Source organism: Mixophyes fleayi, chromosome 10 (genome assembly GCF_038048845.1).
Source record: "Mixophyes fleayi isolate aMixFle1 chromosome 10, aMixFle1.hap1, whole genome shotgun sequence".
In the NCBI taxonomy this organism is placed as follows: Eukaryota; Metazoa; Chordata; class Amphibia; order Anura; family Limnodynastidae; genus Mixophyes; species Mixophyes fleayi.
In genome coordinates this window covers 56,570,949-56,592,087 of record NC_134411.1, presented here as the reverse complement: position 1 = coordinate 56,592,087, position 21,139 = coordinate 56,570,949, and the positions used below count along the sequence as shown (strand labels likewise).

At 43.2% G+C, this 21,139-nt stretch overlaps 1 protein-coding gene across 2 annotated transcripts in view; it reads right to left on the bottom strand.

Annotated features, from left to right (window-relative positions):
• RIPOR1 (RHO family interacting cell polarization regulator 1) overlaps nt 1–21,139 on the bottom strand; it is a 280,592-nt gene that overhangs the window by 147,903 nt on the left and 111,550 nt on the right. For both annotated transcript variants that reach the window (XM_075188806.1, XM_075188805.1), the window contains exon 7: nt 1,369–1,518. In XM_075188806.1, coding sequence (XP_075044907.1) covers nt 1,369–1,518 — 150 coding nt within the window. The remainder of the gene's footprint in view (nt 1–1,368; nt 1,519–21,139) is intronic.

Sequence of the window (21,139 nt, the reverse complement as noted above, 5' to 3'; positions counted from 1 at the left end):
AGATTGCCCTTTACTGGAAATAAAGGGCCTAGCCCAAACCCTGAAAAACAGCTCCATACCATTATCCCTCCTTCACCAAATTTCACAGTTGGCATAATGCAGTCAGGCAGGTAATGTTCTCCCAGCATCCGCCAAACCCAGACTCGACGATCTGCATCACTCCACAGAACACATTTCTCCAAAGTCTAGTGTCTGTGTGCTTTACACCACTCCATCCAATGCTTGACATTGGTCTTGGTGATGTGAGGCTTGCACGCAGCTGCTTGGCCATAGAAACCCATTCAATTAAGCTCCCGACACAGTTTTTGTGGTTACATTAATGTCAGTGGAGGTTTTCAACGCTTCAGATATGGAATCAGCAGAGTGTTGGGGACTTTTACACACCGTCTTAGCAGTCTTTGACCCTGCTCTGTGATTTTACATGGTCTTCCGCTCCATGGCTGAGTTGCTATTGTTCCTAAACTTTTTCACTTTCTAATAATATCACTTACAGTTGACCGTGGAATATCCAGCAGGGATGAAATTTCTAGAACAGCAAAAGTGGCATCCTATGACAGTACCACGCTTGAAGTCACTGTGCTCTTCAGAATGACCCATTTTGTATAAAAAAATGTTTGCAAATGGAGACTGCATGGCTATGTGCTTGATTTTATACACCTCTGGCAACAGGTCTGATTGAAATACCTCAATTCAATAATTAACAGGTGTTGCCAAGTACTTTTGTCCGTATAATATATATATATATATATATATATATATATATATATATATATATATATATATATATATATATATATATATATATATATATATATATATATATATATATATAAACATATGCAGATTGTACTTTAAATACCAGTTTTCTGGGGACTGTCACTAAGCAATGCATACACTGTATCCACCTCAGAAGAATGTAGGGTATCTGTAGCAGGAGGATTTGCGAGTCTCTTCTCTGACAAACAGTACAGCTGTATTACAGTCAATAATCCATTATAGATTATACGTGTACTACTTGAATAATGGAATAATCCCTATCAGGGATTTGTTTCCACCAGAGAATCAGACCAAATCCCTCCCCCTTGTACTCAATAATCAAAGGACAAATGGTTGGAGTCCATGTTTTAAGAGGCACCCATATAATTAACAAGTACTCCTCTTCCCCCACCCACTTAATTTTGATAAATACCATAGCAGATAATGCACAATAATATAAAGACTTTTTAACACACATTAAAATCATTACTAAGTACATTTAAAAATGTCAAAAAGACATATGAAAGGGAAATACATGGCTTTACATTTAGAAAGAGATGTACACAAACTAGTCATTTAGATCGATATCAAGCAACTCTCACAACATCTGACCTCTGTGTATTCTTTATATCCTTTTCCAGCTTCGGACATGCTCTCACGGGCCTCTTTGCTACTTGGAGAGACTGTATAAGCTCTCACCATGTTATGTGCACCATCCCTCAACCTACGCTGGATGCAGTATGCTTCATACAGCTCATCTATCTGAAAAAAAAAAAAAGTAGAAATACATAAAAAAGTCACAGTATTCTCTGATCCAGCAATACAAATCCTCATCAACATTTTTTTTTATCTATTTATTTAATGTAGTGCTTTACAATTGAGAACAAACAGTAATAACTAGGTAATACATATAGACAGAGGTAAGAGGGCCCTGCTCGCAAGCTTACAATACAAATGAAAAATTATTGTGTGTGGTCTGTGCTTATACATATTGTGTGTGCGTGTTTCATTTCGTTAGTTACAATCAATCAATTGTGATATACATCAATCATCCACATTGATTTTATATTATACACTTGAGCCAATATTAGATTTTGATCAAATACACAGGTTTATTATAATTTGTTGTGCTGTTTCTTTATCTTGTAGCAGTTACTATCAGTACACCATGTTATGACATCGCCACCAATTAGCATGACTTTTGAACAGTCGGCTATTTATATATTGTAGAGCAGTGCATACATTGTTTGGTTTTGTGCTACTGAAGCAATCAATCAATAAACCTTAATCCTTTACGTTTATTCACTTTTAATTCTCCAGAATAAAAAGTGAATGCACTCCGTCCTCCACTGCATCACCAACTCCTTACTATTACACGGCAACTTGAGTGTCAAAAATGGTAGGAATTACAACACATATCCATTCCTAATCATTGTACTGTCTGTCTGGGAATTAATAGGACTTCAAAGGATCCCCATTAAGCATTCCTCAAAAAGGATATGCAAGTATCAAATTAGGGCTGAAAAAAGTTACAGACAATGGAACTGACAAAACAAAACACTGGAGAATATTATAAAGTAGGGATGTTCACTGACCCCCACCCGCGCCCAGTGTTTTGTTTTGGATCTATATTAACTTTGGGTTTTGGTTTTGGCAAAACTGCCCTCACGTGTTTTGGTTTAGATCTATTTTTATGAAAAATTGCTAAAATCAAATTATTTGGCTCTTTGTTCCTACATTACTATTAACCTCAATAACACTAATTTCCATTCATTTCCAGTCAATATTATTTTCATACACTTTCGGAAAAGACAGCAGCGAGCTGGCAGGATGCTAAGCGACAGACCAACAATACAAACACACAGCAGTTTATATAACATCTAGGAAACATTGCCACACAGCAAAGTCAGAAAAGAAAAGTGGTGCAAGATGGAACTGTCCTTGGGCCCACCCACCTATATGTTAAAAAGGTTTAAGAAACTCACACAGAAACAGGAGGGGTAGCAGATAGTGTTTAACAAGCCAAGAACTTCAACGACAAGGAGTGACACTTTTGGGGCTGAAGTGCTTGATTTGTTTGGGCCCCCACAAAGCAAAGTAACAAATGAGCTTAAGGCAGCTAAGCTAACAGTGCTGTCAATGAACTCTAAGACTCCAGTAAGCAGCCTGATTGCTCTGTCAAATAGTAACGGCACAAACACACGGCAGTTCATAGTATATTTAGGAATCATTGTCACACAGCAGTGGCAGAAAAAAGTGGTGCAAGATGGAATTGTCCTTCGGGCCTCCCAACCACCCTTATGTTGGATTGACATAATGATTGATGGGCAGTATAGTAGATGAGGTTATAAAGTCTACAAAATAATGACATTGACAGTATTATTAAGACATCAATTGCAATGTAGACAGTATTCATTAGGTTGACAATTCAAAAGTAGACAGTATTCATCCCTAACTCTAACCCTGTCCCTAGACCTGCCCTTAACCACATCCCTAGCCCTATAATAATACTGTCCACATTTGAATAGTCTACATAATCATACTGTCCACCATGTGAATTGGAGACCTAATAATACTGTTGAGACCTGAATTGTCGACTGTTACACAAGCTGATAGACCAAGGCCAAAATGTCAAACAGTGCAAGATGGAATTGTCCTTGGAAAATATGTTTAAAAGGTTTAACAAACTAACACAGAAAAAGAAAAAGCAGCAGGTACAGCTTAACAAACCAATGAACTCTAAGACTGATGGCTTTCACTATTGCTCCATTCTCTAAAACCTATAAAGGGTGGAATTCCACCCTGCTACCCCCTCTTGCTTCAGTTGGTGGCAGGGCATATTGTATTGTTCTTGTAGCTGCTGCAATCTAATTGACAGTGCAAAAGCAGAAACACACGGCAGTTCATAGCAAATCTAGGAAACGTTGCCACACAGCAGTGGCAGAAAAGAAAAGTGGTGCAAGATGGAAATGTCCTTTGACCCTCCCACCCAAAACTTATGTTGGATATTAAAAAGGACATGCACACTTTAACAAACTAAGTATTTCAGCAACAAGGAGTGCCAGTTTTGTGCCTGAAGTGCTTGGTTTATTTCCCCCCCCCACAAAACAAGCTAACAATGGGCATAAGGCAGCTAAGCCAACAGTACTGTCACTGAACTCTACAGTGGCAAGTCCTGCACCAGTGGAAGCAGATCTTGCACTTGATAAGAAGGTATCTTGGGCATGAGACCAATAAATCCACTGCTTTTGTGTGGAATTATTTTTTACCCAAATCCTGACAACAGTTGTATAGCCATATGTGGCATTTGTAAAGCAACAGTCAGGAGATGTAGGGACATTAACCATCTAGGAACCTCATCCATGTTACGCCATTTGAAGTGAGCTTATGGCAAGCTCTGGGAAAATCAGAAACTTATGCTAAAAAAAATAACAAGTAGTCAAGCATCACTTAGCTCCCTTCTCTCAGCTAGATTCCAGCACCTACAATCTACACCGCCAACACCTTCATCATCAAAATCCTCACTAGTGATCGGAGTTAGTCCTGCATTCAGGTTGCTAAGGCTAGTTGGACACCTACACTACCCAGGATTTCTCAGAAGAATCAATGAGCGTTAGGCCTGCCACTGCTGCTCCTGCTACTGGGGGTGGATCTTCAACCAAGAAGCAGACCAAGAAGACTACTAGTAGTTTACAACAATTGACTGTAAAACAAGCCTCTGCAAGAGGAAGCAAGTATGACACATGTCACTCAGTCACAAAGCAGATCACAGGTGCCATGGCGATTATGTTAGTATTAGATCTGCGACCAATATCAGCAGGTTTTAGACAGTTAATTAAGTTCCTGTGCCCCCATTACCAAATTCCATTTCAACACCATTTTAGTAGACAAACCATTCTTCACCTGTACCTGGAGGTTACAAAAAAACGAAAAATATTGGGCTACAAAATGCCATGTTATCCACTGTCCAGTTCTAGTTGTCTACATATCTGTACAAAGTAAAGATTATATGACTGTGACAGCCCACTGGGTTGGTGAATCGCCTTCAGCAGCAGGAATAGCAGAAGCATGTAACAAGCAATGCCAGATCTTTCAGAGACAGGCTACTCTGTATCACCGGGTTTTCGAAAAACTAAGGGATGTCATTGTGTGACTGGATCACTTATATAAAACTTATGGTATAAATTTAAAGGAAATAGGGTGCTTATTTATATAAAGGCAAAGGCCCATATTTTTTATATTGTGTGTATTTTGGTAAAAGAAATATCTTTATTTCTTAGATCAGGGAAGGAAATTTCATCTGATCTGCTCCCTGGTACCTTCAACCAGTGTGAGCAAATAAACATCACTTGCTTCAAAGATCTGCTTGGAAACTTCTCTATCTCTGTGACTTACAGATTAGACCCAACTCTAATCTGTTCCCGGCTATTCTGAGATTTGGACCCAGCTTTCTTGTACCACCGCTCTGCCCGCTACCCAGCAGCTCTGGCCAGTGTGATAGGCCAGGGTGGTCCATCCACAGTAGCCCTGATCCATAGTAAGAGGTCAGGGGTACCAGCCCAGGTACACCAGTAATGGGGTACACTATCATCGTTAGTTACCCAAAAGAAGCCCGGTACTGGATGCCGGTAAGGAATCCAGTGGTACTCTACTGTGGTCCCTCTTGCTTCAGTTGGTGGCAGGGCAAATTATATTCTTCTTGTAGCTGCTGCAATCTCCTAGATACTGTTGCAAAATGCCGAAAATGTCCCAAAATGTCCCAAAATATTTCGGGACACAGACAGCATCTCCTGCATGTCACTGTCATTTTCTAAAAAGTTCTGTAACACCAAGTTGATTGTGTGAGCACAACAAGGAATGTGATGGATCTTACCCTGCTATAATGCTCTCACAATATTGGTGGCATTATCAGAAATCAAATCACATACCCTAAGGAGAGTCCAAGCGGGATAAGCTATGTTGCAATGTGTGACAGGATGTACCACCTATGCCACCCTGTCTATTGCTGGGAACCGGCTGGGCTTACTTTCCCACCGTTCCTTTTCGTTATCCCAAATGCACCCTCTAACCGCAGTAGGAGGGGCTTACAAATGCTGCCACCACTGAACTCCTTTACCGGCATCCAGTATCGGGTTTCTTCTGGGTAACTGCCGCTGCTAGGGTACTCCCTCGCTGGTACACATGGTATGGTACCCCTGACCGCTTACTATGGATCAGGGTTGCTGTGGATGGATCCCCCCTGGCCTATCACACTGACCAGAGCTGCTGGGTAGCGGGCAGAGGGGTGGTGCTGGTAAGTTGGGTCCAAAACTTAGACAACTAGAAAAGTATTAGACACATCCCAATGTAACACGATAAGTGCATTTTTTAAAATTATACATTGGTGCCTGCACCTCTGATTAAAATACATTTCTACAATAAATTATTTCTACATGATCCACCCACAAATAAGTTATTTATAAGTTATCCAGTCACAATTGTATCTTGCTAAAAACCATGTATGATCAGCTGATGCTCTCTTACTGCTTTTCAGAAGGTCTTCCTGTACCATCAGGTCCAATCCTCTACAAACAGGTAAGTCTGATGAAAAGCATCAAAATGATCCCATTTATACTTTACCGCAAACAATGTATGCATGCAGTGTATCTACGTAGCCATGGCAATAAACCAGCTGTTTCTACTTAAAGGTCCCAAGTAACCGATTTAATAAGGAAGAGAGTTGCACAGGCACACACTCATGTTCAACAATTGTTTTAAGAGGAGAAGGTGTAAAAGAATGCATTAAGAGACATCTGGTACAGCATATAAATGATAGAACGTACACTGGACAGAAATTAAACAAACCTCTATCAATCCACTGTTTGGTGAAGACCAGGTATAGTTTAATTACTTCTTAAAGAAGGTGGCAGGATCAGTTTATTAGTTTAACATAGGTCATTTGGTCTGAAAGTTGCCCTTCATCTAAGTGTTGTAGTGCTAAACAGAACTTATGTGAATTGGGGAATCCTTTCACTACTTATTGTCCAATGAGTCCTATCTTGTATACTATACCTAAAGTGCATAAGTCTCAATGGACAAGTAGGTGTGTTGGTGATTGACTCAATGTTTATAGGAATAGTCAACTGTTCTAGATATTTTTGCTCTTTATAGTCAAATGCAATACACCCTTCTTACTTGGCAAATACAACATCCTAGCTAGCTTATATTATTAGTTATACAGGCACATAACTGCAACATAACTGAATCTGATACATACCCTGTGAACAAAGACATTTTTATTTGTATGGTATTGATGGGTATACATGCCTGTCCCACTACAGTTATCAGTCCATTATCAGCTGGCATCATTGTCACTAAGAATTAGCCTGTTTTTCAGCGCATACAAATGCTACAGCGAAAATAGCGTTCGCTGTTGTACCGTTAGAGACCACTGATGTTGGGCTGTGGATGCTTCAGTGGGGACCTATTGCTAGATATTTTATTTTTCCCTACATGCAATGATTATTGTGGGGACCTCCACCGAGCAGGAGAGGTAATAAAGATAAACATTGTTTACAATTATTTATTTTTTTCAATAATTGTAGCAAGAGACTATAATTTGTCACCAGGATGACTAAATCTTGGGATCACTATGTTTTTTTTAAAATGACATTCCCTCTTCAGGGTATTCTGTTCTAGACAGACATATTGGAGGGTGGATATGCAGAATTGATTAAAGTAAAAGCATTCTTGTTATGCACCTTTGGGTTATCAAAATGCTGTACAAAAGTAGGTTGTTCTATTATACTTTAGGGTTTCTGCAATCAAGTTGATTCTTGGACACCAAGAATTTTTATTTTAAAAGATCCTTACGACTAATTAATTTTCCTCAAAATATTCCATGGTAGCCATGACACTAGATAGAATCTGCTACTACCTGACTTGCGCATTACTAGAGACAAGAAAATACATACGGGAAGAGGACAAGCTGCCTTATACACCATTTGGAGACCATAAGTGTCCCTATAGTCAAAAGACAAAAACAACAATACTATAAACATACATAGTATTGCCCCCTCCACTCCCCCAAATGAACACGTGCGTCACTGAGATGGACAAGGCATTTTAAAACCACGTTGCAAATAATAAATACAAATGGAATAGATACCAATACTACATATCAAATAACTATTGCTTCAAGTTATACTTTCATACTGTATTGTTTAAGACAACATTTGCATATCTAATTCTGAAATAAATTGGCTGACATCCAAATGTGAATTCATAGCAGCAAGCATTCTTATACCCAAATTCATTTTACAAAACACTTTCTGGTTAGTAAAACATTTTCCAAATCCTCACTTTGGGGAGATAAAACTTGATCAATGAAAAAACGCTGAACTGCTTTTAGGAGGATAACTCACCCTAACATTCTCAACACACTCACATGCATTTTGTGCACGTTATCAAATAAACAGGGGTTCTCATATGGGTTTAATTGCTCAAAATATGTACAATTTTATTAAGCTTGCCATGTGTGATTGCCAAATTTAATTAATGTTGCCACAAGTAAAGCGGAAAGATTGAACAGATCCAGTTTGTGACAGGATGGACCGCCTATGCCACCGTCTGTTGTTGCGGGAACCAGCTGGGCTTACTTTGTCACCGTTCCCATTTGTTATCCCAAATGCGCCTCTACCCGCAGTAGGAGGGGCTTACAATGCTGCCATCACTGAGCTCCTTCTATGGCACTCAGAACCACGTTCCTTCTGGGTCACTGACGCTGCTAGTGTACCTCGTTACCCGGGCTGGTAACTCCGGACCTCCTACTATGGATCCGGGTTGCTGTGAATAGATCCCCCCTGGCCTATCACATTGACCAGGGCTGCTGGGTAGCAGGCAGAGCAGTGGTACTGGAAACGCTTGAGTCCAAACCTCAGAGACAGCTGGAGAACGGATTAGATTTAGGGTTTAATCTGCAGATCACAGTAATACAGCAATAATGAAGATGCTTCCAAGCAGGTCTTTGAAGCAAGATATTTATTTGCTCTCACTGGTTACAGGTCCCAGTGATCAGGTCAGTTGATATCAGAAGAAGAACAGTTACATGTTCACACAGCTCAACTTTTATACAGTTCAGAAATAGTCTATTTTTAGAATCAGGATGTACCCTGCTTCCCAACACATAGATTTACATGAATTTCCAGGCTAACAAAATTTACACTTATCTATGAAATTCACTCTGGGCAAAAGGCCACACAGTAACGACCCCCTGCTGGGCTTTTGGCCAGAGCAGGCATAACACTTCGTCACAAAACTTCGTTAGCACTTCCGGCTATCAGACTCCCTTGCACATATCCCTAATTGGAGGTTTCCACTAGCAACCTTACAAATCCTAAACAATGAGACTTCCATACTAAATACATCCCAATACAACAAGACTTCCATCCACATCCAAGACCTCCATCAGATATATGCATCAGAAATAAGGCATATCCTTCAGTAAGGTGAAAACAGGAAAAAACATTTTCTACCCTGGTCTCAGAAATAACGATTTCCTATCTCAGGATATATACAATATTAAAAATAAGTGCATTGACAATTTATATAAATATGCGCCCTGCGCTATTTCCCTTAAATAAATTGATACCATAAGTTATTTATGAGTGATCCAGTCACACTCCCCCCTTGTCCATGTGGTAACCAGGTTGCCAGGTCCAAACGATTTGGCTCCTGGTCCGCCATCTCCTAGGGTTACTGGATGTGACCCGGAGGTTCTGGCTCTTCCTGTCGAGACAGTCCATCTGCATTGCTGTGAGCCTTTCCCTGCTTGAGAATTATGTCAAAGTCATAAATTTGAAGTGTAAGGCTCCAGCGCAACAAACATCCATTTTCCCCTGAGGTGTGTTGCAGCCACTTTAAAGGATTGTGATCAGTCACCACAGTAAAATGTCGTCCATACAAATAAGGTTGTAGTTTTTTCACTGCCCACACAATGGCCAAACATTCCTTCTCAATTGTGGTATACCCCACTTTCCGGTTTAACAGTTTGCTGCTCAAATAGGCCACAGGGTGCTCCTGCCCATCTGGCCCACCTGGCTAAGTACTGCTCCCATTCCATACTGTGACGCGTCAGTTCACACAATAAAGTCCTTGTTATAATAAGGCGCCAACAATACAGGAGCATAAACCTTTAACGACTGAAATGCCTGCTCACAAGTGGGTGTTCAGTCAACTACTTTGGGGAGTTTCTTCTTAGTGAGATCTGTCAGGGGCTTCGCTACAGTGCTAAAGTTTGAGACGAGATGTCGGTAGTAGTCTGAGATCCCTAAGAAGGCCAGTACTTGTCTTTGGGTTGTGGGCCGGGGCCAGCCTCGGATTGCCTCTACCTTAGCTGGTTCTGGCTTAACCCCACCTCCCCCCACACGGTGACCCAGGTACTGCACCTCTGACATCCCCATTTGACACTTGTCTGCTCTGATGGTCAGACCTGCCCACTGAATTTTCTCCAGCACTTGCCCCACATGTTTCAGATGATCATCCCAAGATTTACTGAAAATGGCAATGTCATCCAAGTATGCCTGAGCAAAGCCTTTACACCCTTCCAGCAGGTAATCAACCACACGCTGGAAGGTGGCTGGCGCATTCTTCATCCCAAACGTTATGGACTTAAATTCAAATAGGCCAAATGGGGTGATGAATGCCGACCATTCCTGAACCTCGGGGGTCAGCGGTATCTGCCAATACCCCTTGCTCAAGTCAAAGGTGGAAATATACTTTGCTCCAGCTAACTCGTCTAACAGAGTGTCAATTCGGGGCAGTAGATGGGCATCAGACACGGTCACCTCGTTCAACCGGCAGTAGCCTTCACAAAACCACAATGTTTTGTCCTTCTTGGGAACCAATACAACAGAGGACGCCCATGGACTATGTAATGGCTGGATCACCCCAAGCGCAAGCATTTCCTGTACCTCCTTATACATACTTTCCTTGGCCTCTGGTAAGCAGGTTGCCTAACTGGCCTATGCTCACCAGTGTCCACATGGTGCATCACCAAGGAAGACCAACCGGGCCTCCTGCTGAACTGAGTCGCAAAGGGCCACAGCACTGCCTCAAGTTGCTCCCTTTTGCGGACACACAACTGCTCATCCCAGCCTACTTCCTCTATACCACCTTCCTCTTTGGCATCCACGAGGAGGTTGGGTAGTGGGTCACTCCCTGTTTCCTCAGTCAGTAAGCAGCAAACCGCCGCTACCGACTCCACATGCTCATGGTATGCCTTCAACATATTTACATGGAAGGTCCGCTGCCGCCTACCGTCGCTATCAAATGACACCACGTAAGTGATGTCACTCAGGTGTTTTGAGACCGTGTACGGTCCAGCCCAGGCAGCCTGGAGCTTGTTCTGGCGTGTGGGAATCAGAACAAGGACCTTTTGCCCTACTTCAAACACTCTGGCATGCGTGCCCTGATTGTACCACGTCTTCTGTTTGGCTGTGCCTCTGCTAGGTTAGCCTGCGCTAGCCCCATGAGATTCTCTAACCGATCTCTGAGCTTCAACACATACTCCACCACAGAGACATCCTGGGTGGGTAGCTCCCCTTCCCAAGACTACTGGAACAGGTCAAGAGGCCCACGGACTCTGCGGCCATAGAGTAGTTCAAAGGGGGAGAAACCGTCAGACTCCTGCGGCACCTCCCGATAAGAAAACAGGAGGTACGGCAGGTAGCGTTCCCAGTCCCCCCCCCTCCGAAGTTACAAATGCCCGTGGCATGTGCTTCAGAGTGCCATTAACCGCTCGCACAGTCCGTTAGTCTGGGGATGGTAGGGGGCAGTACGGGAGTTGCCGCACTTTGCCCAGAAACACTGGACCAGTTCACTCATGAACTGTGTCCCTTGATCGGTTAGATTCTCACTAGGGAACCCTACTCTGCTAAATACTCCGAGCAGCGTGTCTCATACCTTTTCCACAGTTATGGAGGACAGAGCTACAGCCTCTGGATACCGGGTGGCGTAGTACACCATGGTGAGGATGTATCTCTTCCCCGATCTACTGGGCACAGGCAGGGGACCTACTATGTCCACAGCCACTCGCTGAAAAGGTTCCCCAATTATTGGCAAGGACCTGAGGGGAGCACGAGCGCTGGGGCGCCCGAGATGCTGACACACATCACAGGACTTACAGTAGGCCAGGACATCATCCGACATTCCAGTCCACAAAAAGTTCTGTTTTAGGCGCTTCAGTGTTCAGTCTCTGCCCTGGTGTTCTGCCATAGGGATATCATGGGCAACTGACATTAATTGCGCATTAAAGCCCTGTGGTACCACCAGTTGAACTTGTTCCCGGACTGGTATATCCTCATCTACCTTCCTAGCTACACGGTACAACAACCCTTTACGCCAGGTCACACTCCCTACCCTCCATCGCTGGAAGGCTGCCGCCAGCCTGGCGCCTCATGCCTTCCATGGAGGGATCAGAGAGCTGCGGCTGCCCTGAACTTTTCCATGCGGCCCTCACTATCATCTAAGTCAGGATATGCTGCATGGGGGTCTATGTTTGGGTGACTAGAGTCAGTCAAAGTGGGGTCAGTCAAAGGGGGGGGGGGTCACTGTGGTCAGCTGTACTCACCGCTGGAGCTGGCATACTGCTAGGGACAGGAGCATCACCGGGCACCCCAAAAGATCAGGTTGGCAAGAGACAACATCCTCTGTGTTGCTAGGGGACGTAGTCTTTCCAGAGGCAAAGGGCTGGCTGTTTCCTGAAGAAATAGCAGATGTGGTCTTTTCCTCTGGGCTAGGCTGTGCAGGTGTAGATACTGAACACTGTAGCTTAGCAGTTGGCTGTGGGTAAGAGTTCAGAAAATCAGTCACAAAATTCCACCCCAAATATCGCTGCCCATAATCACATCAGTTGGGAGGCCATCCATAACGGCAACATCTCGCAACTCCTGGCCATCTCCCCACTTCAGATACACCCTTGCTACAGGCATTTCTTTCTCCAGTCCATCTGCCACAGTAACTTTGGCAGTGCGATTCTGCAATACTGCAGCAGGATCAATAAGATGGGGACTCACAAAAGTAATTGAGGGCCCCGAGTCTTAGTCCTTCACCCTGCAGGGGTCCCACTTGGACCGGCTGCAGGTTTCTCCACATGTTTTTGGGGGGTCTGTTGGACACACAGGTGACTCTCTCCGCTGAGTCACCTTCTTCAGACACACCATACTCCATTGGGCTGGCAGGAGTGGAAACAGTCTCTACAAGCTTACCTTCACCAGTTAAGCAGTTAAGCAAGGTCAGCCAGACCCAGGACTCGGATTAGGGTCACAAGTCTGGAGTGCTGGGGCTGTGGGACAGTCCAACCTTAAATGACCGATTTTCCCGCAGATGTAGCACTTCTTCTCCAGCCTGGGCTCCAGTGGTCTCTGATAACTCCCAGGGACAGGACGGGGCGGTGGCTGGTGAATGGTACCCGAAGGGTTAGGTTTTTGCTTTTGGGGGTGAGTAGAAGTGGGGTGTCCCCCTTATTGTACAGTCCTTTGGGGATGGCTGTTAACCTGGCACTTCTGTCAGTGTGGCCTCACTGCCACATACTGATCCGCCACCTGGCCAGATTTTTCCAAGGTTGCTGGGTTACGGTCCAATACCAACTCCTTCACCTATAGCGTGCGCCGGCGGTGAAATTGCTCTCTGCAAATTAAATCCACCAATTCTTCCCAGGACTTGGCGTCAGATCCATTAATTAATTATTGCCAACTGCCGCAACTGGTTGGCAAATTTCTCAGAACTGATATGGGTGCTTTTAACCAAGTCCCGAAACTTCTGCCGGTAGGTCTCGGGGGTAATAACATAGCGCTTAAGGTGGGCCCGTTTTACTACATCATAGTCCGCACAGTCCTCTGGGGCCACTCCGCGATAAGCTTCTACTGCACGTCCTTGCAGCGTGGGAACCAGATACTTTACCCACTCCTGTTTGGGCAAGTCATGGAGGCTACAAGACATTTCAAACACCTGCAAATGTCCATCAATATCTCCAACAGTGTCATCAAATTTAGTAAGGTGAAGAGATCCTAATTTGGGTGCAGCAGATGACGGTTCACGGGCTGCTGCAAGAGGTGGTTCCCAATGATTGCCCCTCAACTTCATGTTAAGCAACCGCTCCGCCTCAGTTGTTTTGTCTCCCAGGGACCCCAGCTGCTACATTAGTACAGAAAAGTTACCCTCATCAAGCTGTTGAACTTGCATCACTGGTTCACTCTGTTGGAGAGGACTGTTGCTGGAAACAGGTGCTGTGTTCTGGGATGTTACTGCAGATACCGGTGGGTGTGAAGTTAATGTCTCCTCCAGGTCACTGTCAGCTTGCTCATCTGCTGACCTGTACTGTGCATCCCAGGCTCTCAGTGCCTTTTTCATTTCGCTACTTGTCACTGTGTAAGGAATTTCCAACTTCTTTGCTTGGCACAGTATCTCCAGGTCCGTCCTGGACATTTTACTGTACTTCGACATCCTATGCATTCTCCTGGCTGCAGTTATTCCTCTCTTGAATAACCCTGTTCTCCTGACTGCTGCACGAAAAAAACGTCCGGGTTTATCCCGCCGCTTGCCACCAGAAATCTGTGACAGGATGGACCGCCTATGCCACCCTGTCTGTTATTGCTGGGAACCGGCTGGGCTTACTTTGCCACCGTTCCCTTTCATTATCCCAAATTCACGCTCTTGCCACAGTAAGAGGGGCTTACAAGAGCTGCCACCACTGGACTCATATACCGGCATCCAGAACCGTGTTTCTTCTGCGTAACTGTCGTTGCTGGTGTATCTGGGCTAGTAACTCTGGACCTCTTACTATGGATCCGGGTTGCTGTGAATGGATCCCCCACCTGGCCTATCACATTGACCAGGGCTGCTGGGTAGCAAGCAGAGCGGTGGTACTGAAAAACGCTTGGGTCCAAACCTCAGAGACAGCCGGAGAACGGATTAGATTTTTGGTCTAATCTGCAGATCACAGAAATACAGTAATATTGAAGATGTTTTCAAGCAGGTCTTGAAGCAAGATGTTTATTTGCTCTCACACACTGGTGGAAGATACCAGTGTGATCAGGTCAGATGAAAATCAGAACACATTTCAGTGTACAAGTCAGTGCATTTATACATTTCAGACATTTGCTATTTTTAGCATCAGGATATACTCTATTTACATAAACATGGATTTACATGCATTGCAAAGTAACAAAATTTGCACTTATCTATGAAATTCACTCTGGCAAAAGGCCACACAGTAACGACCCCCTGCTGGGCTTTTGGCCAGAGCAGGCATAACACTTCGTCACAAAACTTCGTTAGCACTTCCGGCTATCAGACTCCCTTGCACATATGCCTAATTGGGGGTTTCCACTAGCAACCTTACAAATCCTAAACAATGACACTTCCATACTAAATACATCCCAATACACACAAGACCTCCATCCACAAAGGCCTATTGTATCAGATATATGCATCAGAAATAAGGCATATCCTTTAGTAAGGTGAAAACAGGAAAGACCAGTTTCTACCCTGGTCTCAGAAATAACGATTTCCTATCTCAGAATATATACAATACAAAAAATAAGTGCATATGCAATTATATAAATATGTACCCTGCGCTATTTCCCTTAGCTTAATGGATACCATAAGTTATTTATGAGTGATCCAGTCACACAGTTGTTCAGCAAAAGGGGGTTAACAATCAATGGCACAACTGTATGTTTACTTCGTATAATATTTAATGCTAAACTCATATGTGACTTGTTGTAATAGGCGCTTAAATTCTCACTTCCACAAATAACTGCTCAAAGAAAATCATACATACTCTAAATTACTAAAAGATCAAGCTAGTGAAAGGAATAGAAATAGGTTTATGGCATCACTTTATACCCTGTTGGGAAGTAATCTGAACACGATACTCATTTGTCTGTATATTATAGGAGCCTACTGCCGTGAGTGGCTCCACACAACAAGTAAAACATATTCTTATACTGAGACCCTAACTTAGTGGAAAAAAACAGAAAAAGTCACCATAGATTGTAAGTTTGCGAGCAGGGCCTTCTCACCTCTTTGTCTGTTTTACCCAGTTTGTTTATTAGTTTATTATGTTTGTCCCCAATTGTAAAGCGCTACGGAATATGTTAGCGCTATATAAATAAATGATGATGAAAAGTGTTGTTGCATCACATTATACCCTAGAACAGACAGTGTACTTAGAACATTAATGGCAATCATTTTAGCTTCCAAATTGCCAGATTTATTACCCAGAAGTTTGGAGGGTTAAAATCATACTTGCCAACTCTCCTGGAAAGTCCGGGAGACTCCCAAAATTTGGGTCAGTCTCCTGGACTCCCGCGAGAGCCGGCATTTCTCCCGCATCCCAAAATTCCGTTGTTAAAATGACGAGATTCACAGAGAATCGCGCCATTTTGGCTCTGCCACCTGCTACATAAGAAAAAAAATTTACATGCTGGCAATTTAGCAGGTGTTGTGAAAAATTTCTGCTATTGTAAAGGTATTTTGGGCCCCTGCACCTAGGGATACCTGGGTAAAAAAATGTGTGTCCCTAAAATATAGAACAGAGGCGACAGCTATGGAGGGCTTATATGTCAGTGACTTTATCTAAACTTTGTTAGTGATACATTTTACTTGTGATGTTTACACTATAGGTTGCTATGATTACATGAACTCTGATAAAGATTCCTTTACTGTCTTCCTAGGTTGGCTAAAAATATTCTAATTTGCATAACTTTTGGCATTTTTGGTAGCTGCTATCTCTGTCTTTTACTCACTGCGTGTAAATGCTTTGGGGGTCAATAGTGTCTACCATTGAGAATTCCTACTGCAAGAGTAAGCGCTGGTTAACACTGCAAGTCAGTCACATTTGACATGCGAAATGCTGAAATTTGATACTAAAACAAGGATGGTTTCAATTATGTTGAAACTGTTCCGATATATTGCCACTCCATATTAAATTATTAGAAAAACAGTGATCCTTTTCTTTAGTTTGCAAATTGAAATCTTGTTAAATCCCTTAATTTTGTAGTGCTAGTTAAATTTGCAGTACTAGAGCGTAGATTAAAAATGAAGTAGAGGAAGCCTCTGGAAATGTAAGTGCAAACATTAACCACGCTGCATTTTGCACAGTAAAAGCATTTTAGCTGCAGTATTGTTACATGCAGTAATGTTACATGCATTCACTACAATGTGAATCTGCCGGTTAACTGCTCTGAAAATCCACATTGCCAGAGAAATCTTGAGACAATCATTAAGTGTAGTTTTATGTATGTTTAACACAGCCGTTACTACATTCTAGATAAAATGAGGCGAACATACATTTCTCTATTTTGTTTTGAGACAAATTAAGTTATATTATCCTTGTGTCTTAATTGTCATACACTACTTATATTGGCCATTACAAATTAAGTAAATTTCCATAAATGATGAGGGCACACAATGTGATGGAGGGAGGAACAGTGATGTAGGGGGTAGTAATGGAGGGCGCACAATGTGATGAAGGAAGGGGGGATAGTAATAATGGAGAGGGCACAGTGGGATGAGAAGGGGGCACAAATAAGGAGGGGGGGTGATGAAGTGGCACATGTGATAAGTGTGCACAGTGTGATACAGGTGCAGTGTGATAAAGATGGCACCATGGCACACCATGTGATGTTGAAGGGTGGCATAGTGTGACCATGAAGGGGCACAGTATGACGATGAAGGGGGCATGATGACGGGGCACAGTGGGATCATAAGGGGGCACAGTGTGATGATTGATGGAGCACAGTGTAATGGAGGGGACAAAAAGTGTGATGAAGGAGGGGGCATTGCCAAAACTAATTTGCCAAAAATGTAAAGTCTCTAATTACAAAGAATACATATTCTTAATTTATATTATTCATATAGCAAGTCATGTCTGCTGTTTAATGTATAATGTTGTACTACTCTCTTTATTACAGTTTATTATAGGATTTGTTTTAAAAGAAAAAGCAGTATTGAATGATCAAATAATTTATAAAAGAGGAGGGCGCAACTTTATTTTTTGAAAGGGGACATGCTAAAACGGGCCCTGAAGGCAGTCTTATGCAGGCAGTGATATTATAAACAATTATACAATCAGCGGCATATGTCCAAGCATTTGACTGTCATATTCAAATCGTTTCATAAACACTCTCAACATCTATCATACACAGTATTTACTGTGGTAATAGATAAGTATCTTGGACAAATATATATAATGGCATCTTTGGGGACATGTTGAATTTAAATCCTTCAGATGCTAATAGAGAGACGTGTGACAGGATGGACCGTCACTCTTTTAGAATTATAGGTCCATGAGGCATACATAGGATTATTAATCACAAATTCATCTGAGCAGCAGTGGTCAAGATTGCATAAATATGTAAGATCAGGTAGACTAAATAGTGGGGGGGAAATCTGCTATACCCTTCCACCAATCAAAGCTCAATATGCCAAAAAATCAGATGGTTGAAGTAATCACTAGGTTTCAAAAGGAGAAATCTAACAGATTGTAAACCCAAATTGTGTGGTTTACTGGATTAAAAGAGACCTTACACCCAGTTATCCAGCTAAACTTATGATACAATTCCATCTATCTAGCTGTGACAAACAGATTTTGTATCACTTCAGCTCAGTAAATACAAAACTATGAATTATACATGAAAGGCTACCAATTCCCTTAATTTTTCATTTCAAGGAACTTCGAGCAGCTACTATCGAAAGACCTTCAAAATCACAAATTCATGCAACTTGTCCACACTCGGGTATTTACTGATTTTCCATGACATGCCCCAAACTTTTAGTATTTTACCACACATCATCTTAGAAGGATTTATGAGAGACTGTTGTGTTACACCAATTGGATCCACAAGCTAATTTACTGATTACCAAGGATGTCTTGATCTAATTGGAAAGGACTTTTTTTGTTGGTTTTTTAACATTTGGAACATTGCTGTTGTTACATTGTACCACGATCAGTTATTACTATTTAACACTAAGACATACAACTGCAAGATACACAGTGTAAATGCAAGGTATAAGCCTGTGAATTATTGTATTGTTGAGGTGGTTGGATACCTCAGCCATTGAGTCGCTCCTACTTATTATTTAGTACAAACCCTAAGGGAAGATGGTGAACATATATAACATTATTTATCATTGTAGCTACCATAGTAGCAGGGGGTGCAGCTACAAAGGGCGCCAGAGCTGGGGGGGGGGGGGGATGATTGACAGCCAACCCCAGGGTCGGACTGGCCCGCCAGTGGACCGGACTATCCACCGGTAGGCCCCGACCCTGAATCGCTCCCCTCTTCGTTGGTGGGGGGAGCTAGAAACTTTAATAGAAAAAAAAAAAAAGAAAAAAAAACTCACGTGACCGCAGCGCTGGCTCCGTCCGCACTGAATGCCGGGCGTGACGTCATCACGCCCGACGTTCAGTGAGGAGCGCCGGCAAGACAGAGGAGAAGAAAAGGAAGAAGCAGATAGAAAAGGTAAGTGATAGGGGAGCATGGAACAGAAATAGGAGTATGGAACAGAGAAGGGGGAACATGGAACAGAGAAGGGGGAGCATGGAACAGAAATAGAAGTATGGAACAGAGAAGGGGGAACATGGAACAGAGAAGGGGGAGCATGGAACAGAAATAGGAGTATGGAACAGAGAAGGGGGAACATGGAACAGAGAAGGGGGAGCATGGAACAGAGAAGGGGGAGCATGGAACAGAAATAGGAGCATGGAAGAGAAGGGGGAGCATGGAACAGAAATAGGAGCATGGAACAGAGAAGGGGGAGCATGGAACAGAAATAGGAGCATGGAACAGAGAAGGGGGAGCATGGAACAGAGAAGGGGGAGCATGGAACAGAGAAGGGGGAGCATGGAACAGAAATAGGAGCATGGAACAGAAATAGGAGCATGGAACAGAGAAGGGGGAGCATGGAACAGAAATAGGAGCATAGAACAGAGAAGGGGGAGCATGGAACAGAGAAGGGGGAGCATGGAACAGAGAAGGGGGAGCATGGAACAGAGAAGGGGGAGCATGGAACAGAAGGGGGAGCATGGCAGAGTGAAGGGGGAGCATGGCAGTGTGAAGGGGGAGCATGGCAGTGTGAAGGGGGAGCATGGCAGTGTGAAGGGGGAGCACAGACAGTATGGCAGTGTGTGAAGAGGAGCCAGGAGAAGGGGGGAGCAAAAGCAGCATGGAGGGTGCAGTGTGATTATAAGGAGGCACATCATGGTGATGAAGGGGCGCAGTAATGTGTGTGTGATGGCACAACGGGCTTGTGGCAATGTAATGTGTGTGTGGTAGGTGGTGGCTAAATAATGGGTGCTATTTTCTTTGTAGGGTGAAGATGGGGCAATTTAATGTTATAGTGGGGACTATTAATTTAAGATGGGGTGGTTTGGGTGCTATTAATTGAATGTGGGGCTGAGTTTGAGGAGCATGAGGTATATTTATTAAATGTGAATATGAATTATTTAATGGCAGTGACGGTTGCAGGAAATAGGTATATTTATTATATGTAAATGTGATTAATTTATTGCAGGGGCTGTCTGTTGGGAGGGAAATAGGTTTATTAAATGGGAATACTATTACTTTTATGTTGGGGCTGGAGGAAGTCCTAAGTATTAAATGTGGGTCCTATTGATTTAACGCCGGGGCTGGTTGGAATTTTCTAAATGTACCCATTATTTTTTCCAAATAGGACCCCTCAACATTCCAGGATCCAGACAAGCCGCAGTTAAAGAAACCAGCAGCCACAGGTGGTGACAAGAACAGGTAGGACAGTCTGTCAAATGTTCTGAGTCTAGTGCAGGCTTGGCTAACCTGTGGCACTCCAGCATACCCTTCCAGCAATAGGCTGCTATATATTGGTAAAGCATGCTAAGGCTTGTAGTTTCACAACACCTGGAGTGCCACAGGTTAGTCAAGCCTGGTCTAGTGGGATAATCCCGATTTTTGGTGACTGTTCTGCCCAATCTAAGGTGCAGATCAAGACTGTACTCTTTATACACACTGCATTCTTTATATACTACACTATTGTGCTAGCTGTCCTTTGTGGGCTGACCACTCCCCCTCTAGTGTCTGGTCTCGCCTCTTTGATGGTTGGCCACACCCCCTCTGGTGGGCCCCTAGCGTTGCTGTCCCCTGGTGGGCCCCTCATGCCCCAGTCTGACACTGGCCAACCCTATTTAAGTTCCATGTGTACAGGTGTTTTTTTCAACCTTGGGCAATAACTGGGGACCCTTACAGTATGTGGGTCCCATATCAAAATTTTGTATGTCTAGTAATGCCTTTGAACAATTAGTGTGTGTGGGGGGGCACAGAAGCTGGCCAGCCCCACACCTCCAAACAGAAACAAATACAAATAC